General features: G+C 46.5%; 1 protein-coding gene across 29 annotated transcripts in view; it reads left to right on the plus strand.

The window, feature by feature from the left end:
* Positions 1 to 15,944, plus strand: part of LPP (LIM domain containing preferred translocation partner in lipoma) — a 381,390-nt gene that overhangs the window by 155,921 nt on the left and 209,525 nt on the right. For all 29 annotated transcript variants that reach the window (XM_038183924.1, XM_038183916.1, XM_072042613.1 and 26 more), the window contains one exon: positions 9,088 to 9,289. In XM_038183924.1, coding sequence (XP_038039852.1) covers positions 9,097 to 9,289 — 193 coding nt within the window. In that variant the 5' untranslated portion in view covers positions 9,088 to 9,096. The remainder of the gene's footprint in view (positions 1 to 9,087; positions 9,290 to 15,944) is intronic.

A 15,944-nucleotide genomic window follows, 5' to 3' on the forward strand; every position in this document is an offset into this window, starting at 1 on the left:
GCCTCGGATTAACGTTTTATCCAATATGATCGTGTTTGGAGTTGCTGGGGATTGTCTCATACCACAGGAGTCAGAAATCAGCCTGCTCTCTGGCGAAATTGTAATGCGGTCATTAGAGTTGTATTAGATTAGATAGATCTATCTATCTCCAGGGAGCCAGTACTATCTCTTTGTTTCAATGCACATGGGCCAGTCAAGTTCAATTTATTAGTTTTTTAAAGCCTAGTTTGTCATCCAACACCAGGATGTGACATGGCTGTAAAAGGAAGATCTTGCTCATCAGTTTTTATGGGTGTGTTTTGCAGCAGCAGTCAAATTCAAATAGCCTGCATCTAATCCCAAAACTACTAATGCAATTATATTGGGGGAAAAAAAAGGATTTTTATGTTTAGTTTGCCCTTCTACCTTTCCCACCTTTGAGGCTGATATGAGAGAAACAAACCAAGAAGGAAGCTTAGAGAAGGGTAAGGTTTTGGTTGATGCTGTTGTTGTCCCAGCAGCAGGATTTTGGTGTAAGATGAAAGTGGTGCTGGGTTGGTGTCTGGTGCCTTTAACCTGCAGTAAGCATTGGTAGCAGAGATCTCTAACAGATCTCCACCATCTCTGCTATGGACTCGCCGTCTTCCTGTTACGCCTGATTGATACTGTAGAAGTTAGAAAAAGAAGTTATTTTCCAAGTATTTGTTATTTCGTTAGAAGAATGGGCTCAGTCCGTATTTGAGAACGATATTGCTGTAAACCCTTTTGAGGGCAGATAAAGCCGTAGCTGGAAGTCTCAGGTCTTAAAGTGTTGATAATTGATTTTGGAAGGGATCTCTGGAGGTCATCTGAGCAAACCCTTTGCTCAAAGCAGGACAAATGCTGAATTTAAGTCCGGTCTTCCGAAGGATCCCATGAAAATTTGATTGCAGCTGTTAAAGCCAGAGCGAGATGATGCTAGATTATATGAATCGAGGAATAATTCAGCACAGGCAGTGCTCTAACTAGGTTTCTTTCTCCTTTAATTCCTGTGATTACATTAGTGATGTCCCATAGCAGGAAGTTGGTGAATGCTTTCAGCCCCGTTTAACTGAAGAAGAGATTTCATTTTTTTTAATTTTTTCTTTTTAAGGGGATTGAGCTGAGGATACAAAACCCAGCCCTATCCAAGCAATTGGAAGAAAATCTAGGTCTAGGGGAGAGAGAGATTTAAACTTGCTCCAGCTGACAGCTGCTGTAAAAGACTAAAGCAAAACACGAACAAATGTCCAGAAACAGTGCAAAATGTATGCAAGCAAAGAAATTAATCTCAGGGAGAGATCTGCCCCAAGAAATTGGAGTCCATGTGCATCAGTGTTTTTTGTTGTTGTTGTTGTTTGTTTGTTTGTTTGTTTGTTTTTGTGTGTAAGGTTTAAAAAGATGGTCACTGGGCTCAATGACTCCTGCTAGCTCTCTGCTGCTAAGCAGCGACTGGGGTCACGTCATCCCCCCCCCAGTAATCCCAATGTTCAGAGCTGTTCTCGTGGCTTTTTGGTTCTCCTGGTTGCTGATGTGATGTTTGAGGACCCAAGTCAGTTTGCCACTGGCAGCGTCTGAAGGAGGAGCTTCTTTGGGCTGGTTAATGCTACAGGCCTTAAACTTTGTGAGATGTTGTGCAGATCAGCGAGAATTAAGGGGGTTCAAAAGGGATCACAATTTCCCCAAATCACATAATTTCCCATATGATGTGAAATTGATGAGGATAAATAGCACCATATGGGAAAGACATCCCAAGAGGGCTTGGGCTGAGCTTGTAAGTAGCTATGGTACTTCCTATGTTTGGTTAAAGCCCTCTAATGAGACCAGAATTTTGACATTATGTCCTCTTTTGGAGACCACAAGAAGCAGGAAAGCTTCATGGCTAGAGATCACTGGCCCTAAATGGAGAAATAAATTAACTTAACATTCAGAGTGGAACGATGCCAAGAGAAACAAGCAGCTTTGGGAGTTTATAAAGAGCAAATTTCTCTGGTCAGCCTCAATTACTGCTTTTGGATAATTAGTGGAGTGGAGGTGATAAGGACAAAGCAAAGAACTGTATTTCAGCAGAGCATTTGGGTTCTGCTTTTGGAAATTTCAGGAGGGGGAAAAAAAGAAGAGCAGAAATGTTGAGTGTTATGGATTGTACCTGTGACTGGAAGGGGCAATGTGTGGCACGTTTTTTCATCAGGACTGATGTCTCCTTGGTTCAGTGCTAGAACTTGTCTTTAAAACTCCTCTGGAAGATGAAGTAAAGCCAGAATTTTTCTCTTTGAGTCCTGCTGTGTGGATGGAAGAGACGGGAGCATGGGGAGATTGCAATCTGCCTGTCTACACGTAGCTCTTGTAAGCCCATAGAGATGAACTTTGCTTATCCAGCGGAGGAGAAGCCTCGATTCTCTGCCTGAATTGCATCCGAGAGAAACCACTGGAGGGCTTCCAGCTGCGTCTTGTGTCAGTGACAAGGTACTGACCTCCCCGTATCTTGTCATCCCCATGGCCTTAAGGCTGATGGTTAACTGTGCATGGGTGATACTAAGGACATTATGGATCTAGATCAAGCCAGTGGATTTAGGAAGGAGTAGGATGGACAACAGAGCGGATTGTCTGGAAGAACAGACTGTTGTTCCTCGTTTTTTCTTAAACACTGTTTCTACCCACTGCATAGCATTAGCTTAATTAACTCAGGGACAAATTCTTCAGTCTTGGCAAAGCCCATCAACATCCAAGGAGTATTTGGTCCGTGTTACAAATATGAAAATGAAATGAAGATTTATTTGGGTAACAGTCTAATCACAGGAAAGCCAGCCTGCCTCAGAGACAAATGTACTAACAATTTCAGAATAGACAAATTGGTACTCTACCCTTCCATTGTTTATCTGATATCAGGCTAAATTGACTTGGAACCCTCTGTTTTACCTTTGCTTCTCAAAGATGAATGACATCCTGTAATTAAAAGCAAAAAAAAAAAAACAACACCAAAAACCAAGCCGTTATGTGCTTTAAAAAAAAAAAAAAAAAAAAAAAACATTAAAAAAAAAAAAAGCCTTGTCAGGATTTCATTAGCCTGGCATTATCTTCTGTTGATATTCCTGGTCTGATGTTTTTAGATAGTGTGGTCTCATCTTGGGATTCGTGGATTCCAGTTTCTCCGCTGCAGTGTGTTCTTTCATGGTTAGAATTTTCTGAATTTACAGCATTAAGATTGTCCTAATGATAGAACCAGAGCACGCTGTTTTCCTTATTTATTCAGTGTGATTTCACTCTTTGCTCTTAATGTTATTTATCATAGTTAGTCTGGTCTTATCCTCTACCTCCAAAAGCAGATGATGACTAATGCTTGCTTCCAAGGAAGGAAGGATAACAGAACCTCAGGCAGCCACAGCTGAATTCAGTATGGTTTTTGTCTTTGATATTATTCATTGTATTACCCTTTCCATTTTAAGTTATCATTCGTGAAAAAATGGTCATATGCTAGCATCCACCATTTCACAAAAGGTTGCTGAAAAATTGGAGAGAGTTCGGAGTAAATACACGAGTAAATCAAGAGAAGTCTGTTCTTAACAGTGTATTTAATTGATACTTAATTTAAATGTTTTAATTTGATTTCACCAAAGACCTGGCTGTGTTCTGAGAGGATCTGCCTAAGGAGGTCAGTAATGCAGATGAGAGGAGTGTAGCAAAACCCTGTGGTTGGAAGTGGAGCTCAATAAATTTAAGCCAGACATAAAGAAGAAGCTATAATTATGGTGCTTAATTGCTTGCCCAAACAATTTACCTAGTGCTGCGGTGGATTCTCCATTGGTTGCATTCTTCAGGTAGAGACTGCTTATACTTTCTAACAAATACTCTTCAGCTCAACAAAGCTTCATGGAAAAAGAGCTGGGTGGAGTTCAACACCCTTCAACACGCAGGAGGGTTAGACGAGATGGTCAACAGGACTTCAAAAGTGGTGACAGAAGGAAGATTTAGGGGAGTTTATGGGGTGAGTCTGTGAATTTGGTATGAAGAGGTATTGCCAAAGCATAAGGAGTCGCAGGAAAAAGTAGCCAGACTGGGGAAGGACCTGTTGAGTTACTGCTGAGGGTGGCTGTGTGAGAGGCAGGCAAAAATGCATAAGACTTCAGACAAAACAGAGGGAAATAGGGCACAAACTGGGAAGCAAGAGATCACAGCTGCTGTGGGAGGATTCCCCGGGTCCCAGGCTCTGATGACAAAAATCATTCCAGACAGGCTGTATTAGATGTGGGATGGCGAGATCTGCTGGGAGGGGACTCGTTGAAGGGAAGCTGTGCCTGACGAATGCATTGCTTGGAGCAGAAATGTGAGGCAACCAGAGATTTAGCCTGCACCTCAGCTTTTCGATGAGAGCTCTGTGATCCAACTGGTGACTGGAGCAGCAGAGGGATCAGGCCCTTAATGCACTGCATTTGGCATACGAGGAGTAACAGTAGCTGGCTTGGACAGCAAAAGGCTGATGAGAGTCACTTTCCTCCAGTGGGGGAATTGTTTTTTTGGAGAACTGGTGATTCATACTGGATCTGATGGTTTTTCATTCCAGCCGCTATTAACCTTGAAGGAGGAGCTTGCTGTATTCACCCACAGACATGGGCAATGCAGCTATTCTAACAGCTCCATCATCCCCTGCCAGTGTGCATGCTCCCAGGATCTTTCTTCTGGTCCTGCTTCTTGGGTTCCCCCAATCCATCCATCCTGATGGTCCCTTCATTGCATTTTTCCTGTTACTTACCTCTCTCAAGCCTGTGATATCCAATGCAGCTTCGTTCTTTCTAGTTTTTGAGTTTCTCAGTGACTTTTGCCTTCTTGCTGTCACCGGCTTTTGCAATCTTCTACATCCCACACCCAGCTAGAAACTTCTGAAAGCTACACTATTCATTGTAGAACTGGCAGAAATTATATATATATATATATATTTGGAAGGAAACACTTCTAAGACAAAAGTGAAATATACACTTTACTCTTGCTGGTCGTGTTTGCTATCCATGTAGAAGAGCATCGCCTTTACCTTTTGGAGGTTCTCGTCCAAGTGCAGGAAGCACAACGATGCCAAGGCAGTGACACAGATAAGAGTAAGTTTAGGGTAAGACAGGTTTTCCTGTGCTGTTCTGATTACTTGTCTACATCAAAAAATGTTAATCTGTTTTGCTCCAAAGAAGCTTCTGGTGGAAAATAGGCAATATTGTGGGAAATGGTGAGGGAGCACTGACTGCTTTGTCTAAATTAGCCAGAGTGCACCACTGTGGAGCAGGCTGCAGGGAGATGGGGTGCTGTGCTCCTTAAAAAGCCACAGACCCTTAAATTGCCTTGCCCTTGGCCTTTTACCCTAGGCACACAGTCATGTGCACTGCAAAGATTAAAAACGTTGAGGGGAGAACAGAACAAACCCAGAAGTTCAGCTTCAGCTGTTAAAAAGAAGTTAGTTCATTTTCCTTTTTCATCATTCTGCAAAGTAGTTTGGCTAAATTTAATCGAGGCTGGGGCTGGAACAGACGAGGAAAAGGGAAGTTGCTGAAAACATTGTCAAGGCACAGATAACAAAAACGAGTGACAGCAAATACATAACAGAAAATGAGAGGGGGAGAAAGAGGAATAGAAAGGCTAACGGGGAAACAATTAGAATACACCACTGCCGCCAAAACAAATGTGTGAGAGGGTAGCTGGGAGGGAGCTGCATGCCAGCTTACAGTCAGCAACCGAGTTACAGCAGCGTGGTCTGCACGTTCCCAAACTGCCCGTCAGAACAGGCTGCTCTTTAAGCTCGTTCCTTGGGCTGTCACCTTGTGGTTGGTTGTCCCCAGCACTGTGCAACCTGCCTGCTGAAGCAGATATTCCTTGCGTCTCTCAACCCAGCCCTGCCACCAACCTGGCAGACCATAAGAGCTCAGTGGGACCAAGGCACGTTGCCTGGGAGGTGGGTGAGGAAGAACTGGGGAGCTGCCAGGGCAGGAATGATGATTGTCTTGTTAGTGCTGTTCGTTTGCTTTGAATCAGTGGGGAGGTAATGCCAGGGGTCTGAGGGAGCTTTTTACAGTGGGACGAGCTTTCATACGAGATGTCAAACCAGGGGCTGAAAACCTGTCAGAATAAAACTCCAGGATGCTTGCAGCAGTGGGCAAGGTACAGTCACCTTCGGATGTGGTAAGAGAGCAGAGCTCAGAGCTGTCCTGCTAAGGCTGAGCACCCACATTGCTGTCTGCTCTGAGAGCTGCCTGACTTGTATTGCCACCCTTTACATCTTTGAATGACGTGTGAGGAAGATGTGGCAGGATAGGTCAGTCTGCATGCTTTAATGGTCATTTTTGAGGTCTGACAGGGCTGGTGTTGGTAACGGGAAGTACCAGGCGGCGGGAGCGCGGTTCGGCCCACCCGTCACGGCTGGTTTCCTCTGCAGCCCTGTGGGGAGGACCTGCCTTTCACTTCTTGCTTTCAGAATGATGCTCTGCACTGTCATCGTGAGCTTGGCCGGCAGCCGTATGTGGGAGGGAATGATGCATCCTTGCAGCTCGGCCTTCGATGGTTGTCTGACTCCAGGGTGCCCCTGCCACGCTTCCACTCGTTTCGTTTTGAGCCAGTCCCTCCGTGCTGGCACCAGTGGCCTCCTGCTCGTCCTCCAGCGGTAGGGATTGCAAAACCTGTGGCCACGAGCAGTCCAGCTGCATGGTGAGGGAGTGCTGGGGCTGATAGTTGGCACATGCCGGTTCCTCTCGCACACAAAGAGTGAAAGAGGTGGAAAATGACCACAAATTGTCCATTTCCTAGTGCTGGGTCAGACACTGGGACTGGCTTTTCTTTGCAGGCTTTCAGGAGAAATGAAAGCTCCAGTAAGAAGCTTGTTACCTGGAGGAGTCTTAGGCTAGAAGAGGTACACGGTTTAATAAGCATTGCTGTCAGCTGGAGGTACTGCCCCATGTGGAGACCTTGCTCCTTTCCCACTTCTGCCCCCCACTGATTCAGCATTACTGTCTAACAGCAAATTGCTGGGACACACTTGTCCGTATAGGAGCCCATCAGACTACTTTCGCTGGTTCAAATCCAAGAGTCCTTATCTGCTGCTTCAATAAAGGACTCAACTGATCTTGCTCCACCATAAAGCTTCTCGGAGGCAGATGCTTTGCCAGCCAGGGTGAGTTGGCAAAATACCTCCGTACCTAAACCCCAACTGCTTGGTCTTGACATTTCTAGTGACACCTGAGCCCAAATTAGGAGAAAGGGGAAATGAAGTGTGACAGCTTCTTTTTTTTTTTTTTTTTTCTTTTTCTAGGTAGACTTAAATGCACTGTCAGAAGTGACTTCCTTATGCCTAAATTTTCCATATAATCCTGGGGGCTGGTTGCAGAGCCAACTTGTTACTTGTTTCTGAGAAGCGTGTGTGCATGGACGTGTGCCTGGAAGTGTTCACTTCGAGGCACCAAGAACATGCCCAGGTAGGCAGGAGGTGGCCCTGCATTCCCCCACATATCAGTGAGGATCTCCTCGGTCTCCTTGTCTGATGGGACGTGGCGGAGGTGACAATATCAGTCGTGCGTTTGCTTTCAGATTTTAAGCACTGACCTTTACAGCTGGCTATATGTGGCTGCACTTCTCAGCTTTGGAAATGCCTCCCTGTGAGACATTCAAATAGATGGCTGCATGCGTGACCACAGAGCTGTGTCAGAACAGCTCGAGAGCTGCTGCGCTGTGGGGCTTGGTAATGATTTCACTCCGAGGGGGTGTACATCTGCCAGAGGCCATCCTTCATCTGTCCCCATTCATCTTCCCCACCCTGACCTCAGAGGACTGCTCGCACCAGCCACTAAAGCCCTGTGCTGCCGCGCTCAGCAGAGCTGGGACTCCCGAGCATCTCTGCCCTGGCAGCAGCGAGAGACCCCTCTGCAAATCCAGCCGTGCCTTTGCTTTGCCCTGCCGTGCCCAGCTGGAAATGCTTTTACGCAACAGCAGTCAGCTAATGTCTTCTCTGGCCCAGTGCTGTCTCTCGCACTGATCCTTTTCCAGCCCTTCTGATCTAAACAAATCTTTCCAGAGCAAGTCCCAGCTGTGCCTGGTTTCCAGAGCCCTGGCGAGTCCCAGCACCGAAGCAGGACACGGGCAGAAGTGACGGGCACTCAAGGGCTCCAAAATTAGCAGTGGCTTTTGTCCGTTTGGGGTCTTTATTTCCTCACCACAGCTCAAAACCAGCTTAGAGGCGTAACGTGCTGGTGCTGTAGGACCATCGCAGCTCCCCAACGGCTGTGGCTTGTGTGCAGTGGAAAGCACTTGTTCATTGCAGGTCAGCCCATTACAAACAGGTTTTTTATGGGCAATATTTTCAGCAGCGTTGAGTCCAGTTCTCAAAAGTGATGTAGGCTTTTAAAGAGACCGAAGCCAAGATTTTCATAAATAAGTAATGATTTGGGCTGCCTCTGTTTTCTGTTACACAAGTTGAGATGTCTAAAAGGAGCCTGGTTGTCAGTGGTTTTGGAATCCTGGCGTTTTTTCAAAATTGACGTGCTTTTAAAATATCTTAAGCTGGGCATTCAGAAATGGAGGCATCAGGAAGGATTAGCTGCTTTTGAAATCCTTTTTCTTAAAAGTTTAAATGAACGACAGTGCGATTTGGGGCCACAAATGACATGTTGAAAAGTGCTAAAGGTGTATTTTGGAAGCGTGTCTGCCTGCCTGTAATGACACTTGTCCCCAGAGCACCTGTAGTGCTCTACGTTAATGTACTCACAAAAGCCTAACAGGGAAAGGCAAATACATCGCTATCGTGCTGAATAGCTGGTGGGAGTGATGGGCTCCTCCGGGGTATCGGCCTGCCTCAACTCTGGTAAGAAGAGGAAAATAACAACACTCTTGCAGACACCAGCAAGGAGCTGATCAGTAATTCCAACCAACTGGAGAAAGAAATGCAAGTTCGGATCTGAATTCCTGTGCGGTGGGACCAGTGTGCTTAAAGATAAACATGCAAAGGTTAATCATATTGTATATTTTGTGGGTTTAATTTAACAAATTAGCAAAGTTTACAACTGTTAGCTCCCCAGCCTAAATTCCTAATGCATGTGCGATTGATCCTTGTTTGCCTCTCCTCAGATCTGAACCATGTCCCACCCGTCCTGGCTGCCACCCAAGAGTACCAACGAGCCCGTTGGCCACGTCACAGCGAGGATGGAGACCACGCATGCCTTTGGGACTCCCAGCATCTCGGTGTCCACCCAGCAGACGCCAAAGAAGTTTGCACCCGTTGTTGCCCCCAAGCCAAAGTACAACCCATACAAGCAACCAGGAGGTGATGGTGAGTAAATTCTTTGAGGAAGCAACTGTCTAATTCAAGGGAGGTAACCTTTAACACAGACAGTGCTTGACTTTCTCTTGGCTCGTGTGTTTGTGGCAGCCTCCCTTTCTGAGATCATTTAAATCAAGAAGAATGTGAAAGTATCTCTTCCCCCTTCCTCTGGCTAGCTACCTTCCTGAGGAGTGCAGGGCTGGAGGAGGACAGGAGGACAGATTTTTCTTAGTTTTAATTGGAAGCAGATGTACTATCTCCAAGACTGGTGCTTTTCAATGAGTTTTGTATTTTTTTTTTGTTTTGTCAGTATGTGTTGATCCAAGGAGCTAGAGCCTGAGCACACTCCTCGATGTTGTTTCTTTTTGTGTGTCAGCACAATGGGACTCCTCTACAAACATGGGCTGGAGTTTGGGATGTGGGTAAAGGTGTTAGGGCATGGATTTGGCAGAATGGTTCTAGGCATGCTTCCTCTCCAGCCTGCTGGTTTGATTCAGTTTTATTCTTTTTCATCTACTGTGGCAGGCTCTTGAATGTGAAATAACTTAATGGTATAATTATGTGGATATTTACACAACCATTACAGTAACCTCTGAAGATGTTCTGTCAGTAAAACAAAAGCCTACCGATCACCACATGTCAGCCGTGCTCAACCCCCTGCTTTAACAGCCCTGCTTTCTTCATGCAGTTGAGCAGCAAACACAGTTGTTGGGTTCCTGTTCCATGGACATGTGGAGGCAGGGATAAAAGCAGGAACAAACTCAGTTGTATTCAAGAAAATTGCCAAACCAGCCTTTGATTTTCAGTTTTGGATGTGCTACTTTGTTCCATCTCCACTTTTCCTTCTTTTGTATCGAGTGCCGTAACATAAATCTCATCTGTATTTTTTTTCATTTTTCTACTCTTATTTTTTCAAATTGTGTGCATTTTCAGGAAGACTATAGAGTAACAGAAAGGAGAAAGAAAAACAAAGCAACATATAAAATCTCACACTTAAGCAATTTTCTAAAGTTAAGGATGTTTAGTAGGAAAGTTGGAATAGTCTGACTAGTGCTTCGTTTTTTTCCCTCTGCCACTCTAACTTCAGAGAATTCGGAACGAAAAAAGAAAATGTGTTGGAGGGGAGAAACTAAGTCATATGCACCTGTTCTGTTGCCTTCAGTAACAAAACATTAGCAAGTAGGGGAAGAGAAAGACATTTGGAATTAAAAAAAAAAAAAAAGTAAAAATAATCCATTTCTGAAGTGCAATGAAAATGTCACTTTCAAGTAAAGTGGAATTCTTAAAAAAAAAAATAAGATTGTTATTTTTTTAATTCCCCTAAAACTTAAAATAGTAATGAAAAGTGACACTTTTATTTTTCCTCCAGGAAAACTGTTGTTGATCACCCACTATTTTTTGTCAAAAATGTCACTATGCCTTAATTGTTGATGCTTTAATTATTGTAGATCTGATACTAAGTGACTCAGGAACATCACCACCTTCTAAAAAAAAAATCTGTTCCTTGGCATTTGGGGAAGGAGACTTCCCATAGGAGCAGAGCAGCACCCGGGTGCTGCAGGCTGAGAAGGGTGGGTGAGCCATGCAAGCATTCCTCGTGCAACATGGGCTACCCAGTCCTGCCAGCATCTGGTCCATTAGGAATGGGGAGATTTGGGGAACTCACAGGAGGCCTTTGCAGATTTTTATTTATTTTTTTCCATATCAGTCCTCTGCCTCGCATTATTCTGGGCTTTTAGAGATGCTGTCGTCACCAGACAGGCTTGGAAGAACTGGGGGATGGCGAAGACCCGGTCAGGGACTGGCTTAGTGATGTGATGGCGTACGGGCAGCTTAAGCTAATCCACTTCCAGAAGGTGACACGCTGCCAGTCGGCGTCAGCAGCTGGTGCAAAGCCATTAGCTCAACCCTATATAACCCTGAGAACACGAGGCTTTGGGGATCTGGCAGGTGAGGAGGGACAGCAAGAAAATATTTAGCTCGCCATGCCTCATTCACTTTTTATGGCTCTGTTCTCTCCTCCGAGCCCCCTAATTGTTTCTTCAACGACCTCTGTTGGTTTTGCAGCAATGATTCAGCCAGGGAGACGGCTCCGTGTCCCGCTGCCTAAAGGGGCACCACCTAAATTTGTTCAGCTGGGGCTTTCCCATCTGGTGAGCTGCAAGGCCGTAGGCGGAGGTGCTGCAGCTCCCTGTTGTACTCCAGTGTATTTTCATCCCTTCACTGGGAAGACACCAGAATGAAAAACCTGTGAGCCAGGCACCTGTGTGCACAAGGAGGGGCTGGACCAAAGCTCCTCCAGCCTTTGGACTCTGGTGCCTCTGCAGTGGCCTTTCCTTGCTCCCACCTTGACTTTTTTGTTTTTCCAGATCCCTGCACAAAAGCCAGCCAGGAGGTGCCGATGAAAAGAGAACTTTGAAGCAAGTTAGAAATAGTTAAAGGAGTAAAACGAAAACAGAAACCGCATCAGCCAGCGGTTTATAAAACAGGAGCATTTTAATGTGCTGGAAGCAGTCAAGACGTGCGTGGTTCAGACCAGCTAAGTGAGCAATTTTCTCGGTGGTGCGAGTCCCCCTCCTCACTGTTTGCCACAGTGCCTCGCTGAGGCTTGTTGTGAGCTAGATTTGTCACCTCAGCAGAGAAAAAAACAAGTCTTGCAGTCACAGGGATCTGTCTGGGGACCTTGGGATATGACTATAGTAATAATAATAATAATAAATAAGAACACAGCTCTGATAAACGTGCTGCATGGGTTTCTGCCGAACAGCTAGCCAGAAAGGTGGGGACTGCTGTGTTTTTACAGACCCTACAAACAGCAGACTGGGCTTCCATGTGCTGTGGTCTGGGCTGGCTTTCTGGAGGATTTCGTGCTAGCCTGCCCTGTGGCAGCAGCTCGTGGAGGATTAACCTTGCTTACCTCAAATGCTTCCTCCCTGCTTTGCAGGGTCTGTACCTGCTGCTCTGTCTTAGCCTCTCTCTTTGGGGTGGGGATGAATTTCTGTGCTGGGGTTTCAGGCTGGCGGGTGGCAGCTCTTGCTGGGTTGCAGGAGCCGTGCTGGCACGGCGGTGTGCTGGGGCTCATCTGCTCCCCACCCCGTCCATGTGGGCCCTTGCTGCTGCTCTTCATCTCCGATCCTTCCTCCCCGGCACGTGGGAGGGGGAGATGCTTTCCTCTCGCCGTCTCTCAGCCCTCTGCAGTACCCTGCCAAAATCCCTGCACGCTCTTTCTCTGTGGGAAGAGTCACTACTGGGGTCTGTTTTCAATAAGTTCAACCCAGGGGCGCAAACACTGCTGCTCAGCATGGGCCTGATCCTGAGAGGCGTGAGTGCTGCGATCCCGCCCTGTGCAGGTGCCTGATGTCCTACACAGCTCCCTCTGTGCCCCCCAGGGGCAGGAGAGCTGCTCGGGCTAGGGGGAGATGGTTTTGTACAAGAAAAGCAAGTGTCTGTGGGGAGGAAATGTAGCTGCAAATGAGCTAAAGTGGAAATCCAAATTAGGTGTCCAGACGTTCAAGCAGTAAAAAAGCTTGCGAGGCCAAAATCAGGAGTTTCAAAACTGTGCAGCCTCGGGTGCTCAGAAAAGCCTGAGCCGGGGCTCCTCAGGTTATCGGATGGCTTGAGCGCAGTCACAGTGTCAGGCTTTGTGGTGTGATTTGCCTTTGGTTTGGATCCTTTTGGTTTCAAGCTGGTTTTCATAACCGCAAAAGCTCTTTCCCCCTTGCCTTCCCCTCCCCTCCAAGTAAAACCCCGCAGACACGAAGCGGTGCAAGCCTGGGAGCAGCACGGGGCTGATGCAAATCGAGCACAGCCCGTGGGCCCTGGGAGGCTGCTCTCCAAGCAGGGGTGGGCTTTACAGCCCAGCATTTACCAGCGCTGGGACAAAAAGTATCGCCTGGCTAGGAAGCATGGGGAAGGCTTCCATCTGTCCTCATCGTCTTGCAATATATTTCATTTGCAGGGATGTGACCAGGCGTGTGTGTGAGACAGATAGCACAGGTCCAGCCCTGGCCACAAAGGGCCGTGCAGATAACATCCCTCCCAGGACAGTCGTGGAGTTTATGGGGTTGCACAGCGCTTGGGCAGGTTTCTCTGTTACCCTTTTGAAAGCTCTGAGGACGGGCTTTGCAAAATCAGCCACTTGAGTTTATGCCGCCAACTCCTTCCGAATTCTGTGTTTGTCAGTGCCGTTGTCTTTTCCTTGCAGTTGCCACCCCTGGTGAATGTAATACCTGCAGAAACGATTAATATGGATTTAATAACGGAAACTAAATGAAGAGATGAGAATTAATGCAAGCTCTTTCATTCTCCTCCTTTCTTTCCTTGGGGCACTTTCAGGTATAGTGAATGACAGAAGGCTCATGCGCAGGTCTTTGCGGTTTTCATCTTTGTTTTTATTTTTTAAAACCACCTCCTTCCATCTACCCTAGTTGGAGGAGAGGGCTGCGACTCACGAGGCAAGGCACAGCAGCAGTGCTGGCTCCAGGGCGAGCTTATGTAGTTGACACCACGCCGTGTATGCTTGAACCTGGCTGATGCAGGTTTCCCAGGTCCTGACCCTCTCTGCCCTCCTCCTCTTCATCTATGTGGAGAATCTCGAGCAGTGGCTAATTATATTCTGCTGCCTCTGTAAGGGACCGGGAGCGTGAACTATCATGCTGTTTGTTTTTTCTTGTAGGCAAATATACCTAGTGGGTTTTGTTTACAGCAGCTGCTATCAGTATCTCTGTCTAATTTTTGAAGCCTGGGTATGGATTTATTGGAATAGACACTCAGTGTTTTAGCTGTGCTGTTCCCTGCTCTGCAGTCTTTGACAGTTCATAGAAACTAAACCGCTCCAGAGTCTATTCATTACTTGGATGAGAGCCCTGAAAGGATAAATTCAGGCTGACTTGGGAGATTCTGCATTTTTTCTGCTTTTTTTTTTTTTTTTCCCCTGTTGTTTTTCTGGTTGTCTGTGCTGGGTCTGCACCATGGCATGGCACGAGCAAACCCTGCTGCTGGAAGGGCTGCGCTTGGTTGCGTGGCAGAGGTGTACCTGCTCTCCTTACTCCTTCCCACGAGCTTTTGGGGCATTTTGTTCAGTTTTGCTTGTAGTTGGCAGGAGGCTCACACACATGAGCAGGGAGCCCTGTGCCAGCCGTGCTCTGGTGGTGGTTTGCATGCGCTCAGCCCCAAACTAACACGAGATAATGGGATTTAGTTCAACCCTCTTTCATTGTGGTAGAAGCAAAGGTTTGCTATCTTTCATGTGCTGTGAGCTGAGCACCTGGGCAGCTGCTGCAGCCCACGTGAGGCACGGCAATGTGCAGTTATCCACTCGTTTTGATGTTGGATTGTGTCCTGCAAATCCCAGGGAGTTTCCAGCAGGACCTGCTAGTCTGCTTCCAGCTCTGCCGCCAGCTGATAAAAGCACTGAAGCTCCGGGAGTGAGGCAGCATCTCGGTGATGGGACAGGAAAATAGGCTGAGAAATGCTGTAACCCTTTTCCGCTCCCATCACGCTCTCAGGATTGCGCTCGCAGAGATGAGAAATGTTGTGGGAATAAAGAGGGCTGCCACCGCTGCAAATCATCCTGACTGCCTAAGCACAGCCCCCACGTCGGTGCTTGTTTTTTAAAGAAAGCTTTTTTGAAACGAGTATTATAAACTTTTAAAGCCCTTCTAAATTCTTGCTCTCGTTCTTCCATGTGTTTCTGGTGCGGAATGAAATGGAGCAGATGAAGCAATACTTTATTCATTAGTGTCAGGACTGCATCATCCACAGGCACTTACAAAATACAGCCAGGGAAAATGAACTTAAATCTGCAGGCCTCTTTGTGGTGGCTTTGCTACCTTCCACACAAGAGCATTTAATGGGCGGACCAAGCCCCTAAACCCCGCAGAACACGTGGGAAGCTGGGGGTCCCTCATTACGGGGTTGCCGAGAACCAGTTTGGAGCAGCCTTTCGGAAGTCTCGATTGATTTCCCTTTAATGACATCCTCTTCCCCGTTGGTTAAGAACCAAGTGAAACCAGTTGGAAGTTAGTGGTGGTTCTCATTTGTGTAATAGTGGATTTAAATCACCCCGAGCAAGCTGAGCCACGCTGAAGACATGAGGCCAAGCTGGTGCCTTTGTGCCCGGGTAGCGGCCCCTCTGCTCCATGGCTTGTGAAACCTTGAGAGTGGTTAAACAGACCCCATACCCTTCGTGTTGGCAAAGCAGTAGCATCCCTTTCTGCTGGTCCCCTGCATTTTTGCCTCGGTTCCTCTCTTACCTCTTTTCTGGTGTTTAAAGTTAAACGGAGACCGAGCTTTGCCGCGGTGTCTGCGGTGCGGTGACCAGCGTCAGGACTTGGCGTTCTCCCTGGTGGAAATAAACCAGCGCTGGGTGGGCCCTACCGCTTTGATTGCAGTCATCTCACCAGAAGTTACTGCTCAGGCTGGATTATAGTGTCTGAGTCTGCTTTTTTCTTTTTTTTTTTTCTTTTTTTTGCTGGAGACAAATACGGAGGTTTGTGCTCTTGGCTTTGCTCTCAGGATGAACATTTTCTTTTCTGAAATACCACCTCAGATAATGGCACTGGGAAAAAATGCAACATAAAACAGGTGCATAAAGACTATTATTGAACCAGTATACTTATCTGTAGTTCACAAAATGTCAAGTCAAGCCACCGGGTTTTATTAA

Source organism: Anas platyrhynchos, chromosome 9 (assembly GCF_047663525.1).
Source record: "Anas platyrhynchos isolate ZD024472 breed Pekin duck chromosome 9, IASCAAS_PekinDuck_T2T, whole genome shotgun sequence".
In the NCBI taxonomy this organism is placed as follows: Eukaryota; Metazoa; Chordata; class Aves; order Anseriformes; family Anatidae; genus Anas; species Anas platyrhynchos.